At 35.4% G+C, this 22139-nt stretch overlaps 2 protein-coding genes and 1 long non-coding RNA gene across 3 annotated transcripts; 2 read left to right on the top strand and 1 right to left on the bottom strand.

Annotated features, from left to right (window-relative positions):
- Nucleotides 1-846: 846 nt before the first annotated feature.
- Nucleotides 847-3511, top strand: LOC149500350 (uncharacterized). Its single transcript, XR_016325097.1, has 2 exons — nt 847-1077; nt 1159-3511. It is a non-coding gene; the product is annotated as an uncharacterized LOC149500350 (long non-coding RNA).
- Nucleotides 2404-3987, bottom strand: MagR (Iron-sulfur cluster assembly 1 homolog MagR). Its single transcript, XM_028184511.2, has 3 exons — nt 3867-3987; nt 3470-3761; nt 2404-3315 (listed from the first exon to the last, which is right to left on the bottom strand). Exons 2-3 carry the CDS (start codon nt 3759-3761, stop codon nt 3212-3214), a joined length of 396 nt encoding a protein of 131 aa, XP_028040312.2. The 5' UTR covers nt 3867-3987; the 3' UTR covers nt 2404-3211.
- Nucleotides 3988-4509: 522 nt separating this feature from the next.
- Sec63 (translocation protein Sec63) lies at nt 4510-21270 on the top strand. The gene is made up of 12 exons (XM_028184496.2): nt 4510-4822; nt 5073-5404; nt 5876-6046; nt 6822-7028; nt 7738-7966; nt 8571-8864; nt 9084-9210; nt 10163-10416; nt 11491-11690; nt 12144-12309; nt 20365-20486; nt 21080-21270. The coding sequence occupies exons 1-12, from the start codon at nt 4699-4701 to the stop codon at nt 21128-21130; spliced, it is 2277 nt and encodes a 758-aa protein (XP_028040297.2). The 5' UTR covers nt 4510-4698; the 3' UTR covers nt 21131-21270.
- The last annotated feature ends 869 nt before the right edge of the window (nt 21271-22139 follow it).

Raw genomic sequence — 22139 nt, forward strand, 5'->3', positions numbered from 1 at the left:
TTGGTCCTTTCCATATAGTTGTCTGTAATGTCCATCTTTTGTCTGTGCGTCTTGCTATATGTCCTGCCCACTGCCATTTCTGTTTTAAAGCATATTGTAAGGCATCTTTAACTTTAGTTTTTTGTCTAATTTTTTCTCTTTTTACTTTTTGTATTTTTCTTATTTTTAGTACGCTTCTTTCCATTGCTTTTTGACATGTTATTAGTTTATTTTTTGTTTTGGTGCTGAATGTCCACGTTTGGCATCCGTTTGTAAGAATAGGTAGGGCACAGGTATCCAACACAATTTTCTTTAGGTAAAGGGGGGAATTCCCCTTTCAAGATTTCCTTCAGGGACCAAAACTTTTTCCAACTCATGTTGATACGCCGCTCCACCTCTAGTTCTTCATTTTTGTCATCGAATGATAGTTGTTTTCCCAGGTATATGTAATTGCTCACATATTCAAGCGGCTTTCCGTTCAAGTATATGGCGTTAATGTAATCATTAGTAACTATTTTTGTTTTATTTTCGTTCATTTTGAGGCCCACCTTTTCGCTTTCGTCATTTAAACTTGTTATCATTCTTTCTAATCCTTTGCTTGTTTCAGAAAATAAGACAATATCGTCTGCGAATCTGAGGTGTGTAAGCCGATCTTTGTTAATTCTAATCCCTTCCGCCTGCCAGTTAAGATTATCAAAAACGTGTTGTAGTACCATTATGAACAGCTTAGGTGAGAGAGGGTCTCCTTGTTTTACGCCTCTACGGATCGGTATATCAGGACCTCGAAATAATTAATAGTCAAAAATATTTAAAATAAAATGAGCCAAGAACGTTTATCGATAAAACCTAATAACATTAAAATCTTCTGGGCAGCACTAGAACCGCCATGTTTAGCGGCCAGGTGTCGTCACAGTGGCACGCATTTTTTGTTGACGTTTCACTTCCATAGGTTTCATACATAGAATTAGTGTTGTAGGTACCTACTTAATAAACTCCATGGTTTCTTAGCTTCAATCAACGAGCCACGAAACCATGGCGAAGAAGTGACAGCAGTTTTTGACAGCCAGTGACAGCTATTCTCAATAAATTTTACACTATGTAAGTCTTATGCCTTTTAGCTTAAACAGCCAATTTATACTTATAATGGAATGAATAGAATAAATAATATTTCTATCACAGGTAACATAGGGGAACCGTTGGCTGTGTTCGTTAATCGACCGCCCAAGTGCGGCGCGTGTAACGCTTTGAAAGGTACCGTCTCCGGATACCACCGCCGATTGCATTGTGGTGTTTGTATTTCGCCGTTAACCACCGCTAGTGATAAGCAGCTCGTTCCCTGTGGATGCGTTGGCATGGCCTTAAGTTGTTAGCATCCTTCTAAATAGGTTGTTATTGCCATGGTCCTGCTCCTGACCGACTTACAGCTGCACGGCAAAAATTGGCAACGTGGTACCTATATGTGTGAGTTCACAACGCGCCGTGTGAATAGTAATTAAGCAAATTATAATTTATGCAGTTAGGTTTTTTTTACGATGTTTTTCCTCCATTTTGGAAGTCATTTGTGAACCTGTATAAAGTATGTATTAGATCAGAAAAAAATATATATTTACTTGCGGTATTCGAAAACCGGCCTCAACATCAACCTACACTGTACGTCAAGATTTGAAAAAAATACTCGTTTTGCATGTAAAAAAATAGGTAGTTTACTTTGCGATCAAAACATGTATTCTGCGTACCTACTTTTTATGTTACGATAGATGCTTTACCTGCAGACACAAAAGTACACGAAAATTAAATAGTTTTTATACATAAATGTATTTAACTATACATGTAAATGTATATTCGTTATAGATCCAAATATTCTATTTTAAGACTTTTCTTTACATAAACCTTGCCCCTTGCCAAATTCCATTATTCTAGGTCAACAGGAAGTGATCTACAGGTGTTTATGAGTGATGAAATATTGCTACATTTTTCACTTATTTGAGAATTTTATTAAGTCCTTCTGCCGTGGAGTATTTGGAACTATGTAATTTTAAATTGATTGCTGGGTATTCTTCCCACAGAAACGTTCTTATATGTCAGACAGCTGTTTTAATTTTAAAAAGTAACAAATTTAACAGATATTGAAGTCAAAGGGTGATATTCTTGTGTAATTTGGAATTTTTTTACAAAATATGCTGTCACTATGTCTTCAGTAGAACATTAAAAATGAATTGAAGCATCAATTTAACAATAGTTTCCAATTTTTTAATTTTATAGTATTTGCTGTTACTTTTGAAATAATGTTCAAAATGAAAAATTTGATTCATCGATATCAGCTATGAATTTCTATTGGAAAGCTTTATTTTATTGAATATCTATATACTGCTCAGTATACTTTGCTGAATACAAGTCTAGTTTATTTGCAATTACAGACAAAAGTTCATTTGAAGATTTTATTTAATTAACAAAACAATTTAAAGCACTAATACTATATCACTATGGAATATCTTTTCAAGATTGTTTATATAAAAATGTTATTAAGAATGTTGTTAAATACTCTTTCTATAAATGTTTAGAATCATGTTTAACAATTAAATCCCCAATTGAATGAACAAATCACTTCATCTGTTCCAATTGGAAATTTGTACAGAAATGTATTCTTCTAAATTATGGTGATTTGAAAATTCCCATTAGTGATAGATGTTGTAACATGATTGATAAAATAGCACTGCATTCTGTTATTTATCTATCTATAATTTTACTGCCCCCTTGATGTTAAGTAATTAGATGCCAACATAAATGTCATGACTGCTACTTTCAGAAATGAAATTAAAGCCTTAATGGCATTGGAAGTCATGTTAATCTTATTCATGAATCTTAAAGCATAATTGTTCACAACTAAAACGGTGACAATAATATGGTTAGGAAATTTTATTATCAGTGTAGTTCAGATCAATTTTTCCCGAATTTATTAGATGTGGTAATAAGTTCCACTACTATGTAATCCTTCATAGATCTACATAATTTAAAATCATCACAAGACAAATTTGATTAATATATTTTATGATGTACCAATTATTGTGTGCTCTTTAAATAAATATTACCTTTATAAAATAATATAGTAATTTAAAAGTTCATTTTAATATATTACTCACTAAACATATCCACAAACTACACAATTTTGCTATGAAACTTTAAGCTTCAAAATATATACAAATAGTATTACTAAATAGATCCATGAGAATAATTATATACTAAATGATTCTCCACAGCCACAAGTGCCTTTGATATTGGGATTATTGAATACAAACTCTGCAGATAGCTTGTCTTCCACATAATCCATTTCTGTGCCTGAAATGAATTTATTTCATAATTTAATTCAATTTCATACGTAAATACAATATTGCGAAGTGTATCCAATTACATAGTATTATCACAGATGTTTTAAAGTTGTTTATTGATCATTTAAATTACCATTTTAATGTATTATTAACATCTTACTGACCTAATAAAGTAAGCTGTGCCTTTTTGTCTATTATGATTGTAACACCGTCTTGTTTTACTTCTTCGTCTAATTTTTCTTTGGTCTTCGCGTAATCTAACGTATATGATAAACCATTGCAACCTCTTTGTCGTACTCCAACTTTTAAACCGACATAACCTTTTGCCTCTTCTTTCTGCATTATTTCTTTAACCTTTTTCACAGCTGACGGTGTTAGTATCAAAGCAGCTCTCGAAGGCAATATTCGTTTCTTTACAGCCCGTACCGTTGCACTAGCTATAATTTTTGTGGTCATCTGAAATTATTAAAATTATTTTCTTACTATTTGTACTATTGGCTTAATTATAATAATAAATTTTATTTTTAATTAAGTTAATTATAGAAGGAACCTTGTACTTACGCTTTAATAAGTATAGTTTGGATCTTGACTATTCTTGACTATATTATTTTCATTGAAATTATTTCATAACTGTTTGACATAACTTTGACTTTGACACATGTCATAACAATTATTATTATTTGTTTAATTTTTTCACTGGATAGGCAAAGGGGAGTAGAGTCTACAAGATCAAATCTTTTGTGACAAAGACCACGTCAGTTGAATTAAATGTAAACCGCACTCACAACGAACAATTTGTGCTCTTTAGCAGAAATGAGAAGAACGAAGTTGTGTTAATTGTTTTATTTTGTTAATTTAGTGTTTCTTCGGCCTTAAGCACTTTAGAATTATGTTGGCTTATTAAGTGTTTAGCATGTTGGAAAGTCCACCAATCTGGGAAAATTTTACTAGTTTTGTTATTTCATCTTACCTGTTGGTCTTCTTGATACTTGGGAACATCCAATAATTATCTATCTCATAAAAAAAATTAAATAAATTTTACTGGCTTGGAAACAAAGTCTTTTAAGCCATCTATGTCATAATTTAACTTTCAAAGTCCACAGATTAAACCTAATATTTGCGTGTGACTCTTTGTTCTCCTCTCTATTGACTGAAATATTAGAAGTGTATTATTATCTATGTTAAACATAGAACAGATCAGGCTGTATGAGCTTAGATCCCCTTGCCATTCCTAATAAGGAATAATTGTACCAAAAAAAATATCTATGTTAATGACACGTCTTCTGTCGGTCAACTTACTTGATATAAATTAATTTTGTTAAGTTGTCGGGTTTTAAGTTTTACCCATTGGTGTATTTAATGTTACTTAAATCCGAATGATTTGATACTTACAATGGGCGGTCAAAAATTCGAATATGACGAAAGCGGATCTACATTCTTTTATTTTGTTTTATCATTTCTTGCATTAATATTAGTACCAGCTACATTTTATTATTGGCCTAAAAAACGAAAAGAAGGTGTGGATACAAATGTTAAATTCTATTGTTGTATTAATAGATTGATTTGATGTATTAATTTGTTTCAATAATAACAACTTTTAACTAAAATGGGAATTGAAAATGTTTCATGAATTTGTCGAATGTATCACATAATGCTTTACCGTTAGTATCGAATGCCTAATTGATGACTGTACATCACTGCTTCTTACTAATGCCGGAATTTTTTTAGTTTCACGCTTAACTGATTTAAAAATTACAACCTTTTTAGATCCTGCAAAATTAGCCGAAAGATGTCAGTGTCCAAATTGTGTTAGCAAACAACTAATCATAGAACAATCGCAGCCTTACAAAAGCGTGAAAAATTTCTTTGTGAAACTTGCTATAGTATCTGGATGGGTGCTACTTGGATTTCTGGCATACAAGGTCTCACAGTTTGATTATGAGATGTCAAACTTTGATCCGTATGAAATTTTGGGCCTACCTCCTGGTGCAACTCAGGCTGAAATAAAGAAATCATATCGTAAACAGTCTCTAGTTTTGCATCCTGACAAAGAAACTGGTGACGAGAAGGCTTTCATGAGGCTCACAAAGGCATACCAGGTAAACATAATTAATATTTCATGGATGCTTTTTCTAGGACCTAAAATGATTGTTAATATAAAAAAAAAAGTAACATATTTATTTGATACATAAAGTCAAAAAGCTCCGGTCCACAGTAAAATATAGCATATCTTAGTATCATCACCTTTAAGCAAAATATCAAATACCCACTTGCAAAGGACTGATGTCTGATTATTCAAACTAATGCTTGTAAGCCTATTGGCAGAAATCTTTTTTTTTATGTTCCACATTGAACATTGTCTGAACAATTTTAGATTACGAACTGCAAATTCTTTTATTGAAAATTTGCAATCAATACCTTCAGCTCACTTTGAACAGGAACAGAATATGTGGTCAGTAGAGTTCATAGAAAAATACAGTAATAATGAACTGTATTCAGGATAGAGAGGCCTTTGCTCTGCAGTGGGGTACCACATATGGTATATAATAATGATAATTTATTTTATTTAGGCTCTTACAGATGATGAAGCGAGACGTAATTGGGAAAAATATGGTAACCCTGATGGACCTGGAGCAATGAGCTTTGGTATAGCTTTACCTAGTTGGATTGTCGAAAAGGAGAACAGTGTTTGGGTATTAGGCTTATATGCCTTAGTATTTATGGTTGCACTTCCAACAGCTGTTAGTATACTTTTAGTTTTACTTTTATTATTATAATCAAATTTTGTAAAGTTTTTACAGTAAACACACATACAAGAGCACAAATGCCCGATATACTATACTGTTATCGAGTGATACAAGTATGCAGATATATATATTCCAGAGATTTTATTTTTATTAGTAGGCAGCGACTTGGCTCTGCCCCTTGCATTGCTGAAGTCCATGGGCGACGGTAACCACTCACCATCAGGTGGGCCGTATGCCCGTCTGCCTACAAAGGCAATAAAAAAAAAAAAAAAAGATCGGTAGAAATTTTCTCAAGAAATATGCATGTACCTGTTGTACTATGTACATGTTTATGAAAACAAAGTGGTATAATAAAGTCGTAAACATTCAAAATTAATAAACCTGTGTAATTACTCATGGTTTGCTCAAGCTTTGATAACATATTCCAAAATCTATCGACCTCATGTCCCGAGATGGGTGGTTACATTTACTTTGTAATGCTTGTGGACTCCAGTAATCACTTAATACCAGATGGAATAAGTCAGGCAATCTGTTCACTTATTGAGTGCAAAAAAATGTTATTTGATTTCCCAGCCCTACTGTTTGAAATTTTGAAGCCAGTCATGAGACTTATGACCTGATGTAACAAACTTTTTCATTTATGGCATTCAACAATTGCTTAAAAGAAACGAAGCATATGCTTGTGACATATTATCAAATGTTTAATATTTTAAAAAACAAATATTTTTTTTAGATTCTCATCTTGATCATGTTTTAAATTTCTTTTCAGGTTGGCACTTGGTGGTATCGTTCAATTAGATTCTCTGGGGAACAAGTATTGTTGGATACAACACAAATGTACTTTTATTTTTGTCATAAGACTCCTTCCATGCCCCTTAAGAGAGCACTTATGATATTAGCTGCTTCATGTGAATTTGATAAAAGACACAATTCTGAAATTATCGAGAGGATTACTGACAATGAAGAAGTCCCTAGTGTGAGTATCAAATGAATAAATTTACATTTATAACAATGTCAAAGTTAAATTAAAATATATTTTGTAAATTTAGATTACTAAAATTTAAGACCTGCTATAATTAAAGACGAAATAGAGCATATACCACATATCTAGCTGAATGTGGCCATTGACATCTCAAGTGATATAATCGTTAAGGTCTGAGCAAACTTACAGTTCAATCAGTTGAATCACATAATGAGGTAGAATATAGTGAATTCATGCTTCGTCATTCATGATTTAAGTCAATGAAAGACTTAATTATGTTATGTATTTATTAGTATAAAATACCCAAGATTCATGTGATGCCTATAACGTTTACAAAGACCGTAAAAATGACAACTTGAATACTGCTGGTACCTATCTAAATAAAAATAAGATTGGATTAGAAGCTATGCAAGAATATCAGTGCCATTTTTTTCTCTTTGTCTTCTAGTTTCTGGCAGCAGGGCACATGTTAAATTCTTCTAACCTAACAACAGTCATTTGACTAACTATTTGATGTAATGTGAATTGTATTACTTTCAAATGCTTTTAATGTTACATAATTTATCGAATAGAAAAAATAAAAATGGCAGGAGTAAAGAAAAAAATTACTAGCCTATGATAATTCTAAATCTTCATTAGCCAAAATTTAATGAGTACTTAGTCTTATGATTACAATTCAATAATTTTAAACGTATTCAAATAGCTTCTTCGGGAGTTACCGAATCTTGGCGAGAAAAACAAAGAGCAGCCTCTTTGTCGTCCTTACAGCATCAAGGCTCGTGCGATACTGCACGCTCACCTGTCCCGCATGCGCCTTCCACCTACTACCCTGGAAGTCGATCGTCGCTACATAGTATCCCGTTGCCCAGACCTCATCGTAGAATTGGTCAACTGCGTCAATCAACTTATTGCTCTCGCTTATGCACGAAGAAGTAAGTCCTTTTCATACGTCTTCACTAGAATCGTACTATATTCTAAAAAGGCGATTAGGGATTACGGTTGTTGAAACAGGGAAATCACGAGAGGACATAAAAATGTATATGTATATTTACTGATTAACTAGTCGTAGTGCAAATATATATATATTCTGTCGATTTCGTTTTATTACACTGTATTTCTTTAACCCAAAAGTAGCTATAGGTAAATAATTATTTTTTAAAATTGACACTCACCCCAGGTTCCCACTACATTGTGCCACCGCATGACTTTTCACCTTACCTATTAGGCATATTGGTTTTTTTTTCAATAGAGGTTCCTAGAGGAATAATGTTAACAATATAATTTACTATAAACATAATACATATTGGCACACTTGCTATTTTCAATAACAGCCTTCTCAGCATTGTTTTTTTTGTTGTTATTTTATGCGCAGCTGCACCAAAGTAAATAAGATTGTGTTAGTGTTGAAATTATTTAAGTCAATCGCTTCATTATTAATAAGCAATAAAACGTGCCTATATGATAAAAATACCTCGAATGTGTTTTGAGTTTGGATTATATTAAGATTGATGATCATTTAAAAAAAATCTTTCGCAGTACCTCGTCTACCAACTATCGAAACTATAGAAAACTGCATGAAGCTATCCCCGATGATAGTCCAGGGTCTGTGGGAGTATAAATCGCCTTTACTCCAACTACCTTACATAACCGAAGATCATCTCAAGTACTTTACGAATCGCAAGAAACACATCAAGTCCCTGTTACAATTAGCACAGCTCCCTGGAGAAGAAAGACGACAGTTACTGCGGTTCCTGAATGACAAACAATACGACGACCTCATCAAAGTGTTGGGAAATACTCCTTATATACATTTCCAAGTAAATACAGAAGGTAATTAAAATTTCATTTACAGAACTTTCGTTGGAGTAGATTTTTTTTTTATCAACATTTGTACGTCATGTCTATTATACTATATAATTAACACTTCAATATCTCATGAATGATGTATATATGGAATATAATAACAATAGTTAATATTAGAATACATTATTTTCACTGAACTGTACTCCAGCCCTGTTTTTTTCTAATATTAGATTTGTGTTTTTACAGTGATTGACGATGAAAATTCAACAGTTGTGACTGCTGGTGCTATAGTGACCGTCACAGTTTTCTTAAGGCGTACAAATATGAAGGAACTCTTTGGGGATACTACTATTAAAGAAAAAGAAAATATTAAGTAAGTAATGTCACGTCAGTATGTAATGCATGTGCGGTTTTTCTTCAACTCTGCTGAAACTTTGTACAGTTGTACTTACCTAAAATCTCATTCTCATCTCATTCTAATCTAATATATCTCTTTATATATACAAAATATACAAATATACAAAAATAATATATTTATAAAACAATAAATTGTAACCTTTTGGAAGTCATTTAAAAATAGGATTATTTATGACTATAATACGAGCGAAGCCACGGGAAAAAATACTAACACGTTTTTAAATATCAAATTGAATGAAGTTAATTTAATTATAAAAATATATTAAATACATGAGTGAACCTATGTTGACCTTATATGTATGTAGGATGCGCAGACTCCACTCTTTTGTCGAGAGCTCAAAACTCGTACCTATTACTATACACTTGTTCTTACACTTTCGAGAAAGTTTTTGTCAACAACGTACAAATGGGTTTATCAAATTGAGGTTTTCCGATAGTCACAGTTGAGCGTAGTCTGGTTTCAATAATAACTAATTAGTTTACGAGAACAATGAAGTCGTATCATGAATGCCATACTTCTTATCATATTATGTTAAAAGTCAAAATTGTTTGCTATTTTATATATACATATATAGGTCAGATCAGTTGTACTGGATTCTGAGTTAGAAAACTAAATGAAACTTAGCTTTACTTATCTTTTATCCCACTTTTATTCACCACTCACCATCAGGTGGGCCGTCTGCTCGTCTGCCTACAAGGACAATAAAAAAAAAACTTGGAAAATTCAGTGGCAGTATCGTCATTGAATCTATCATTCGTCAATAATTACCTTTAGCAGTTATAAATAAGGCCTAAAACTTTTAGTATAAAACAATAGATCTATAATTTTTAGCGTACAGCTTTAGTGTACAAGTAAGTCACGAACGAGCCATAAAATCGTATTTGCAAATAATAAACTAAATTTATAGGGAAGAAGAAGAAGGGGCAGGTGAAAACGCAGAAAAAGGGGAGAACGGTAAAACCGAGAAGAAGGAAACTTTCAAGAGGCCGGTGTGGATGAAACAGGCAAAGAAACAAGCACCGAAAAAGGCGAAGAAGGCGGTCGCGAGCAAACAGCAGGCTAAACAGCAGGCGCAACCCGCCGCCCCCGCCGGCCCCGCGCCCCCCGCCGACGAGAAGAGCCAGAAGAAAGTTAAGGAACCAAAGAAAAAGGATGATGACGGTCTGTTTCAGTTGTCGTATTTGTTTTCTAATATTGTATGAAATATTATATCAAAATACAATGTTAAAAAACCATAAAACCCCTGTGATCTAATGTGTAAAATATCCAGTACATTCGGATTAATGAATTTCTCCAAAAAAAAAAAACGACCAATCTCCGCGATGTATGAATAATGTCGTGTAATAAAATGAGGTCTACATCTAAGCAATAAAAAAAATAAAGGTCAGAACGGATCGTCGTTAAATTTGTTAAGCACAACAAGCACCCTAAATTGTATTTCGGAATAAAGAAAAGAAATCTCGTTATATATTAAATCAACCAACAATTAGAAGCGAGCCAATAAATTAGTTATGTGTGAAGAAATGTATAAATATATTTGCCATTGCATTTGGTCAATCCAAATAAATAGGATTGTCATTGTGTGTAGAAGATTAAGATTAAAGGTTAAACTGCACATTAAAATAGGACTATTTCAATGTATTGACAAATCGAGCAAGCAAGTTATCCTCTGGCAACCAAGAGACGGCAAACGCAGTAGGGGTTGTCAAGTCAGGAGATGGGAACATGACTTGAAACAGACAGCGGGACTATTTTGGCTGAGAGTAGCAAGGGACATGACCAATTGGAACGAATCAGAGGAGGCCTATGCCAAAAGGCACACCTAACTTAGGGACCTCTTATAACCCTATGTTTAGGAATAAAAAGGCTATTATTATTATTATTTTAATGTATGAGTTCAAACGTTGAGCGGTAGTCATGACCTGTGCTGCTATGTAGCCGTGTAAGTAATATAGACTGGTGGTAGGACCTCTTGGGAGTCCGCACGGGTAGGTACCGCCACCCCGCCTATTTCCGCCGTGAAGCAGTAATGCGCTTCGATTCGAAGGATGGGGTAGCCGTTGTAACTATACTGAGACCTTAGAACTTATGTCTCGAGGTGGGTGGCGCATTTGCGTTGTAGATGTCCATGGGCTCCAGTAATCACTTAACATCAGGTGGGCTGTGAGCTCGTTCATCCATCTAAGCAATAAAAAAATAATATATATATATATATATATATATAAATATTAACAGGCGAGGACTCTGACGTGGGTAGTTCGGACGAGCTGGGGTCGCACAGCTCGTCGGAGGACGAGTCCCGCGATAAGTCTACGGGCGGCGACGAAGATGACGACGACCAGTGGGAGAAGTTCCAGAAGAGACTGCAGAAACGGGAACGACTCGAGGGACGATCGAAGAGCTCGCACCCGGTTCACTGTCCGTACTTCCCGCAGGTGACTAATATATTTAATTTAACTAGTGGTCCCCTGGTTGTCGAAATTCGACTATAATTAATGGAAATTATAATTTTGTACACTATTATGATTCTATTGTCAAGGACTATAATACTTATTTAATCACAGATTTCGTCAAAACTACACTTTAGTAGGCATGATGACAGTAGTCAAGTATCGCTAAAATATTTAACCGATCTAATGAAACAGGATTCCAGGATTTTGCAAAATGTATTTATTTTCATATTAATGACGAGATTTATGATTTATTTGTCTATATTATTTATTATTTATTTATTTGTAAATAAATATACTTTTCCTTTAATGTCTCCCCCCAAAAGCTTAGGTCTTTTATTTATCGATTGAGGCACTACGAAGTCTGCCGGGTCAGCTAGTAAAAAATAAAAATACACAAAGTTATACAGCTGTGTGTGTGTGCGTGTGTTTTACCAGGAGAAGCAGGAGTACTGGTGGTGCTACATCTGCGACCGCAAGTCGCACACGCTGCTGACGGCGCCCGCGCACGTGACGGCGCTGGTGGACACGCACGAGTTGCAGCTGCGCTTCACGGCGCCGCGCTGGCCCGGCCTCTACACGCTCGCCTGCTGTCTGCGCTCCGGTACGTACGCGACACGACACGACCACAAGCACCGGTCACCGTCCTCGTCGAACCCGTCGCTTGCGACGAAGGGCTTCACGAGTAAATTAATCCATAGACACAACCCACTTGAGTTTCTGGCCGGATCTTCTCAGTGCAAAGCACTGCTCTTGCTAGGGTCAGTGTTAGCAACATTGGCGGTTTGAGCCTCGTGAGCTCACCTACACACGTTAGGGTGAAGCTGAAATAGCCTCTCAAGGCATAGGCAGGAAAAAAAAAATTACGACACGCGAGACGTCAACTGCGGGCTACATACAGGGCCGCGCCGCCCCTATGTGCGAAACGTGCGGTACACACAAAGGCGCCAAGACATTCCTTAATTCCGCTGCCGCCGAAACTATTTATGTTACACAACAATAAATTCTCTGTAATGGAATATCGATAAATAAGTAGGTAGGTACAATAAGCGCAACATATGCCTTGTAAATAACAAAACATTACAGCAAGTTTCTTCAAATACAAGTTTCCCAAGATTTACGTGAAAACAACTAGTTAAAATTAACAAATAATAAAAAAAATGATTGTGTGGTTTTATGAAACAACGGTAAAAGTGAAACTTTTTTTCACATTATAGACATTTAAGCCTTCGTCAAACAGAACGCGTAATTAGCACGCGTCAGGGCGGTAAACTGACGCCGCGCTATGACGCCGAGATGTGTTGTACTACTATGGTAACATACCGTCAAACAGAGCCCCAGCACTATAAGTACGCAGCGCTCTGTCGCGGCGTTAGGACGCTTTGACGTCAGGCGTTGTAATTTTTTACAAATTTTATTTTAGCCTCCTAGTGAATGTGTATTAAAATACTAGATAATGCCCGAAAAAATGATATAAATAGTTAGGAAATACCCATGCTTATACAATGCCACATCTGAATCACTCGATTTCTTAATACTTTTAAATTTTCCCACTGCTATCGAAAAGCACTATGATTTGGCGAATGCGTTGCGTCAAGGAGCGTTAGACTCATCTAGTCAATTTGAAGAGCGCGACGTTAAGTACGCGGCGCTAAGTACGCGTTCTGTTTGACGAAGGCTTTAACTCTGACAAACAACATTTACATTAAACACTGACAAAAACAAACAAAATAGCGTGGAGCACTGGCTCAAATGAGTAATAGTCTATACACTACACGGTCAGCTGCTGCGAACTATAGGCGCAGCCATATTGGCCTTGGCCTTTCACTATATCCCTACTCCGCGGCCGACCGTCACGCGACATGCACGCAACACACAGACGAAAAAGTTTGAGACGATGTAATAAAAGTTTCACTTTAAAATACATTAACACATGAATATTCTTAAAAATAGAGGGAACATCAAGGGTTTCGCACACAGGCGTTGCCGAGGGTCGGCGCGGCCCTGGCTTCATACACGCGAGCCTGAAATCTCGGCTGTATACGCGCCCTTTGTCTTTTATCTGCGGTAACACATTATTGAGTCTGCATAGTGCGAGTTTCCCTTCGTTTGCCGTTAGGGGCGCTGTTCTTGCGATCGAGAAGTTAAAAAACTCGCACTACGCACACAGTTACAATTTATGACGTGTTGAGTTCATGGAAGTGTGTCATTGGTCCTGATGTCGGGAATATTGAATATTAAAATTTTCGACCTTTTTTATTATTACCGAGGCTGTCTGACATACAACTGAGACTGTGACTGCGGTAGGTAGTGGCTTGGCTTTGCTTCTGGTATTGCTGAAGTCAATGGGCGACGCTAACCACTCACCATCAGACGGGCCGTATGCTCGTCTGCCTACAATAGCAATAAAAAAATGTCTCAAAATATGTGGTGGCCAGTTGTAAATGTTTATGGGTAACCATTTAAAAGACAGCGAGTTCGTTCACCTGTCTATGATATTTAAAAAAAAAACATAAAACAGATACATATTCATTAAAGCATAATCTCAAAGAATCGTGGCTAGTACAGAGATGGTACTGACTCTTATATGAAATGCTGAATGAGCCAAGTGAGCATAATGGGTCACTCCATGAGCACCTGAGGCAATAGAGACCTCAACATGAGGTTGATGAACGTTTAAAATTAAACACGACTAAACTCTATTCTCCTGAAGATAAAAAAATTAAATTCTATACTAGATAAGTTATCAGTTATTTCTAACTTTGATTAACTTTTTGTCTTTATCTACTAATTTATTGCATACATTTCCTCATCCCATAATTTACGATAAAAGCTAAAATAAATTTAATCTAAAATAGATCTTTTTAATTTGTCTTAATAAAGATACGAATAGAAGACATGCTAATATCAGATTGTTTTAAATCTTTCGCACACACATTTCGAAAATGGTAAAAATTTAAATTAAAATTTAAAAATATCCTGTTCTGATGCGATTAATGTAGATTAAAGAAATATTCGTGGATTATATAAAGTAACAACGATGAGTAATATGTTACATCACGTGCTTGTGCGATTAACGAATAAAAAAAACCGTAAACGGAATTTAAATGTTTATTTTAACGAGTGATATAACTCAGGACTTGTTTTCGCGGGTCAATTTGTATGCGACAGACACGGAGCGCGCAGATGTTATTCTTTCTCCTGTTCAATTTTAAATAGGGAGCCAATTTTTTTTTAACTACCGGCTAGTATCTGTACCTAGTAACTGTAGTATCTGTGGTATCTGGTGTGAGGCCCAGGGCCCTGAAACTGCGATACTTTAAGACAAATATTTTTGTATAGAAACTAGCGACATCTTGCAGCGGATGCCCCTAAACTTGTATGTTGTTAAAGTTAAGGCACTTAAGTATTGTATAACAAAATACAGAAAATAAAATAAATAATAAATCATACAAGTATTTATTTGTTATAGACAAATTGATTAAATTTGTGGTTTCTGAAAATTTACAAAATCCTTCATTAAAAATAAAATATAGGATTTGGAAAAATATAGTTAATTTGTTACTGCCATCTACAGGAGCAATGAGAAACTAATCGAAGCGAAGCCATCTAGTGGCCGACGCCCGTAAATATTTTTGTTGAGTGCTTGAGTTGCTTGTCTATAACTAATTTATGTTTTTATTTATATTGCTTAGATGGGTGGACGAGCTCACAGCCCACCTGATGTTAAGTGGTTACTGGAGCCCATAGACATCCACAACGTAAATGCGCTACCCACCTTGAGATATAATTCTAAAGTCTCAAGTATAGTTACAACGGCTGCCCCACCATGTGTATTGTCTATGGTGAGGTCGAACTGTGTAAGGGCCTTCCAATCCTTCAGACCGGCACGCAAGACTGCCTCGCGGCAGATCCGGGCAGGTGGTGAGACGGGCTTATTGAAAGCCTAGACCGACGTGATTTCAACATTTATTTCACAAAATTTAAATTTCGCATTCTTTTGGTTTCCGTTTTGTAAATTGTAATGTGGTGAATTATATGAAACTATTATGCATTTTCGGTTATTTTAGAGAAATGAAGGTGGCTTATTTAGAAAAATAAAAAATTGAATTACGGACAAATTATCTTCACTGATGTTCTGAGATATCTTGTTATGCATGTTAGCCCGGTAGAAGTACTATTTATAGTTTGTATATATAGATATTAGCTTTTCTTCCTCGACTTGTGTCGGCTTTGATAAATATGCCATCCCGTTTCCCACAGGAAAAAAGATATCTATACCCCAAAATTTTATGAGAATTGATGTGAGAAAAAAAAAAATGGAGAGAACCCCAGCGTGTGTAGTGCCTCTTCTTCCTCGTCGTCCTCCTCGCTGCGTTATTGGCTGTTGTGTTGCCGTTGTATGAGTGGTGTCTGTTGGATTTTGTGTGTTTGGTGAATGTTGTGTGTCGAGTGGCTGTTGTATGTCTGGCGGTCGTGGCGTGTTTTGTGTGTAGTGTTCTTGTGTGTTATGTGTACGAATACTGTGTCTCCAAGCACCTTACCAAGTATAATTGATGTGTGAATAGCTGCCTGTTTCTGTAGGATACCAACGTTAATGTTGCTGTCCAATTTATTTAGGTATCTTGTAATACTTTTAGCTACTACCCCGGTAGCGCCAACGACTATTGGGATGACAGTCGTTTGTGGAATACATAAACGACTGACTTCAGTTTTCAAAAGATGGTATTTGTTCAGTTTTTCAATTTCTTTAGCACCTATGCTGTAATCGGATGGTACAGTAATATCAATTAGGAATGTGTTATTGTTGGTTTTATCAATATAAATTATATCAGGTCTATTGTGCGTTACGGTGACATCGGTTTGTACAGGCATCTCCCATAAAATTTTAGTGGATTCGTTCTCTTTGACTTGTGGCTGAGTGAGTGTTTCCTTCCACCAAAGGTCGGTAACTTCTATTTTGTGTTTTTGGCTAGACACCAGTAGACGTATTGGACCAGGCTATTACGACGTTTGACACAATAAGTCCCAGCCAGCTTTTCGCGTGCTGATATGATGTGCTGCGTGGTTTCATCTTTGCTAGCACATAGGCGACATTTGCCATCTACTGGCTCCTTTAGTATGTCCCGTTGATGTTGTGTCATAACAGCTTGATCCTGCACCGCAAATATTGAGGATTCTATGCTGGGAGATATCTGTTGCTTCTTTAACCATTTAAATGAAAGTTCGGTATCTATGTTGGCCTGGTCCAGTATTTTTATAGGGAGTTGTCCATGTAGCTGTTTATTTCGCCATATTTTAACTTGTTTTTTTATAATTGCGTCTTTTATATCTTTGTCTGTATGTGTATGTCCCTGTGGTAAATGTATTTCTCTCTCTATTTCTTGTGCTTCGTTAATTATTGAGTATTTGACCCTATTTGATAGTTTGTATACATTATATTAAATTTTATAGTTGACGTGTTGATGATATTATTATACTTATAGATCGATTATTTCGATTCTGAAAATACCCACAAGGTTAGGTTACTAATTGCCTATTTGATTCGCTTTCTAATTACTAATTACTTCTAATTACTAATTACTAATGATTAGAAGGCGAATCAAGCTTATCCCTTAAAATTTAAAAGATCTTTAGATTTTTCGTTTGTTCTACTAAAAAGAACATCCTTAAATTTGTTAAAGGTCATTGACTTTTCTTTGTTTACTAAGTTTCTAGCTTTGATTTGGTGTAATGGGCTATACCGTGAGTACGTGGACACATACTTATGTAGGGAAATGAATTTAAGGAATGATCATTTTACGGAAAGAGACTTTGTGGACGATTTATTTCTAATTCTAAACCTTAATAACATGCATTTAGAGACTACATTAGACATCTTAACAACATCGATAGCGATAGCTGACGCTAGAATTCAGTTTGCTTTTCCCTACGTATGCGCTGGTAGCCTTAGGGGCTATTCCAGCTACGCTAGGACCTACGCTAGCTACGGTAGGTGAGCTCACTGGCTCAACCTGAGAGGAGAGGTCGTCGTGGCCTAAAGGATAAGACGTCCGGTGCATTCGTATGTAATGATGCACCGGTGTTCGAATCTCAGGCGGGTACCAATTTTTCAAATTAAATACGTACTCAACAAATGTTCACGATTGACTTCCACGGTGAAGGAATAACATCGTGCATAACATAATTTGCGTAATTACTAGTGATAGGACCTCTTGTGAGTCCGCGCGCGTAGGTACCACCACCCTGCATAGGCATTACTAACTAGTAGCAGAAAGCAGAACTATTTCTGCCGTGAAGCAGTAATGCGTTTCGGCTTGAAGGGTAGGGCAGCCGTTGTAACTATACTGAGACCTTAGAATTTATATCTCAAGGTGTGTTTCGCATTTACGTTGTAGATGTCTATGGGCTCCAGTAACCACTTGATACCAGGTGGGCTGTGAGCTCATCCACCCACCTAAGCAATAAATAAAAAAAATGCTAACACTAGCCTCTTGCTAAGAAGAGCAATACTTCGCGGAATCTACCATCAGAACCGTGACCTACTGAGAAGATCCAGCGAGAAACATATTAAGTTTACATGAGTCGCCGGAATATGCATAATAAAATATAAAACAGCATAATGCGATTTGAAACTTGTGAACGTTAAAACATATTCATTATTAACCGATCATAAATAATAGCCACGGTTTTGGACAGAATTTTGTGATGTCTAAGTTTTATCATGAAAGTCACTGCTTATTGATAGCCTTAAATCACAACAAATGCATCTAAGTTCCGCTCTCACTAAGTCGACACTGAGTTTATTATGAGAGTCATAAATGATTTGGACTTGATACCTTTGCCAGTTCCTGAGAAAACCGATCTTAAGTATCGGACAGGCAGGCGACTAATAACAATGTGATAACAATTATTAACTAAAAGGTTTTTCTTTTTTAAATTGTGGGCCGGAACCCTAGAAAAAAAGCTATACTATACAATCTAGATACTATATTATCTATACTCTCAGCTCACGTCGTAAAATATTCACGTGATTTTGAAATAGTGTGATTTCATTATTTTATTCACGACAGATGTCATTGTACTCGGATACAATGAATAATTTATGTAAATACCATTATTTATGGACTAATCAAATTTGTTTATTCCGGTGATTATGCAAAATTTTTCATCAACATTTTGTATTCGAAAGAAAACCACTTTCATCTTTTACTAAAATAAAATTTTATTAGTGATCGAAGTTATTAATTTAAATGAACTTCGAGACAAACTGGTTCAACATTTAAATGGAAATTCGATACGTTATTATGTACCATCATTTATTCTTGACGCGTTTTTTTTTCATTGTTCAATTTAATAAATTAAATAACCGAGCGGTTTGGTTATGCTGCACCTGGTAGAAAAATACATAATGTGCTCCTGTTTACTTTATGTACATAATATATTGTGTATTGGAGCGTAGTATTATTTTATTAAGTATTTTATCCTCAACACAAAATATAATTTTATTGCTAATGAAGGTTAACAAAATGCATATAATGCAAAAGGCATATTATTTTAGAAAAGTTTTGATTTTTGTTTACTTTAAATCAGTACAAATATTTGAATAAATTATTCTAACTTCGGCTATAAATCTTAGTGAGATCCCGTCATTTAATAATACTGAACAAACCCTACCGATGCTACATAACTAATGTCGCCCAAAGAACACTATTTTTATTTTTATTTTGTATATAATTTATTTGTAAGTAAATTAGTTTTTTGACCATACCTTTTTATTTAATTTATTTATTAATTGACGTGTTTGCATGAGTGTACCAAACTCACCACAAACCGGGAGAAGTGGTGATTGCTCGTGAGGGGCATTACATCTGCCCACAGCAATGATACTGAATGACGACCACGACCACTCTGACAAGAGTGATACGACAAAGAATAAAAAGCATTCCACTAATGTATCCATTATTGGTTTGAATTGTAGAAACTGTTTATTTTAACAGCCGTTTCTGATTACATATTATGTTTTTATTGGAATTGCAGACTTATTGTATGCAATATTTTTGTTTTTTTCCCTGCCTACTCGCTGTTATCCTAAGAGACTATTACAGGCATGAACGGTTTGGTAGGTGAGCTCACGGGGGGTCAACCTGGTATGCGGTGCGTATCAACTGTTTTGAATTTAGATGTTTGGGACTGGAAAAAGGATAAGTTTTAGGACTCACTCTGTATTTCGTTGATGCACTATTATATTTTCTCACTGGCGAGAGTTATATGTGCTGATTGATCAACAAATCACAATTTTATTGTTTTTGCACCGGCACCGTGTTTTAGTTTTTTTTTTACACACTTCGCGCCATTTTCATACGCGCATAGTTTTTCTTGTAGTGTCAACAGATGGCGTGGATAGGGGATTGAGGAAGGAATAAGGAAAAGGAAGTCCCAACATCAACATGAATACATAAATCGATGACTTTGCTGTGTGTCCTTGTATGTCTTAAACAGACTTCCTTTTTTTTCTATATAAGCGTCATTCTAATTCCACCGAGCCTACCAAATTTTTAGTTGGGTTATTGACATTTAGATTGTGACAATCATCGTTCCAACGAACAGAAAAAAAAGAGCCTCGAACTTGTGTAAACTTGTAAGTTTTGATATGCAGATTCGTACATCGCTATGGATCAACAGCAAGACATGAAGCTGGACGTTAAGGAGGCGGCCGCAGTGCCCGCCGAGCATCCGCAGTGGGACCTGAGCGATTCCGACACCGACAACAACGACCAGGTTTGTAGTTCCTCTCATCGCCTATGTGGCCTCTGGTCATCTGTAGACTCTGTCAGTGGGCGTCATACGCATGCTGTGTATTCATTAAAAAAAAAGGCATAGATAAGTTAAGACGTGAATGCCGCCATTTTTCTTGAGTAAGTCGTAACTGATTTGACATTGACATGACTTGACAAATACACTGCATACAAAGCGGAACGTATGATTGATCACTTAATTCTTAGTGAATATCTGTGACCTTGCTCGTTCACGAAGCCCGCTATAGAAAGCAGAGTATTAAATACACTTGACATTGGCGAAATCTAAAAGGAAACGCCATAAACCTAAGAGATAGATAGATAGATTCTCACTCAATCACTCACTGTTACTCAAAAAAAATGCTATAACCGTATAATATAAATGTCAATCGTCAGATATTGTCTACAACCAGACATAAGGTTGTGCAAATTTCTGCAAAACTATTTATTTGTATTTTTTTACATATATATTTTTTATATATTTTATTTATTTACCAAATTATATTTGAAATTTAATATTGTAAAATGTTTTTTTTTATAAGTATATTAAAACAAGATATATCTTATTTTTCACAGGGAGGCAACGAAAGTGAATTTACAACAGATGACGAGGTCGAGGAAGATTAAACATTGAAAATTAAGTTATTTTTATAGAGTTTATTACTGTCGGGTAAATAATTAATTATTATCATCGTTTGTGGAAAATGTCTGTATCGTTAAAGAGCGAATGAAATAAAACATTTTAATATACAGTCGTTTTTCTTCTACTCGACTTGTTTTATTTCGTCCTTGTCATTTACAATATCTAAACGTGTACGCATCGGGGGAATATGAAATTGAAACAATTTTCTATATTATTTTATTTCGTTTTTTTTTAGCTTTTATCGCGGGCTTTGGGCGCGACGACCGAATCAAGAACTTCCGTAACGAAAATAAAACCTAACACCCCGCTCCGCCTACCATATACCCCACTGCATGTGCATCATAAAAGTCTGCCCATCTCTCTCTCGCGCGGTCTAGCTTATGAGTGTGAAGGGGCCAGTTAATGTTTTGCTTTTTTTAATGTTTATAAATATAGCGCGGTCTTATTTTATTATTGTCTAATTGTAATTGCATAAGTTGATAAAAAATGCTATGCAATAGCTTAACCGCGGCAGTCCCCGAGTGCCACACGTGTTTTTTTAATTTTTTATATTATTTATTGGGTACCAGCATGCTATACATCAGCACATAATATTACAACATATACATACAACAATCTCATACTAAATGCTAACATAATTACATTTACAGTTGCCCACTGCATGTATCGGTAAAAACAATCGGTTCATTGTATGATAGTAGAAAAAAAAATATCATCACATGAAAATTTAACATTATTACACACACTTACACAGTCTATGTAAATAAAAATGAATGTTTGTTAGTTATGTTATTGTTAGTCGTTACGCTTTTAACAGGGTGGTCATGATTACGTTGTCCCGTAAACTCTCTGTTCATGGCCATCCTACTGCACTAATTTATGAGCCCTTTAAACAGACTTGGATTGATTAGGCCACCACACAGATAACGTTCATGTTCGACCTGTACGAGTTCCTAAATCATCTGATTGTGATGAATCTTGGTGCAGTTATTG

The sequence above is a fragment of the Bombyx mandarina genome, chromosome 22, assembly GCF_030267445.1.
Source record: "Bombyx mandarina strain Sakado chromosome 22, ASM3026744v2".
In the NCBI taxonomy this organism is placed as follows: domain Eukaryota; kingdom Metazoa; phylum Arthropoda; class Insecta; order Lepidoptera; family Bombycidae; genus Bombyx; species Bombyx mandarina.

Excerpts from the sequence above, each read along its gene's own strand:
- MagR (XM_028184511.2), bottom strand. The coding sequence starts at position 3,761 with ATGACCACAAAAATTATAGCTAGTGCAACGGTACGGGCTGTAAAGAAA. Across the intron at positions 3,316-3,469 it reads GGCACAGCTTACTTTATTAG|GCACAGAAATGGATTATGTG; the intron begins GTCAGTAAGATG and ends AATTCATTTCAG.
- Sec63 (XM_028184496.2), top strand. The coding sequence starts at position 4,699 with ATGGGCGGTCAAAAATTCGAATATGACGAAAGCGGATCTACATTCTTT. Across the intron at positions 5,405-5,875 it reads GGCTCACAAAGGCATACCAG|GCTCTTACAGATGATGAAGC; the intron begins GTAAACATAATT and ends TATTTTATTTAG. Across the intron at positions 7,967-8,570 it reads TCTCGCTTATGCACGAAGAA|TACCTCGTCTACCAACTATC; the intron begins GTAAGTCCTTTT and ends AATCTTTCGCAG.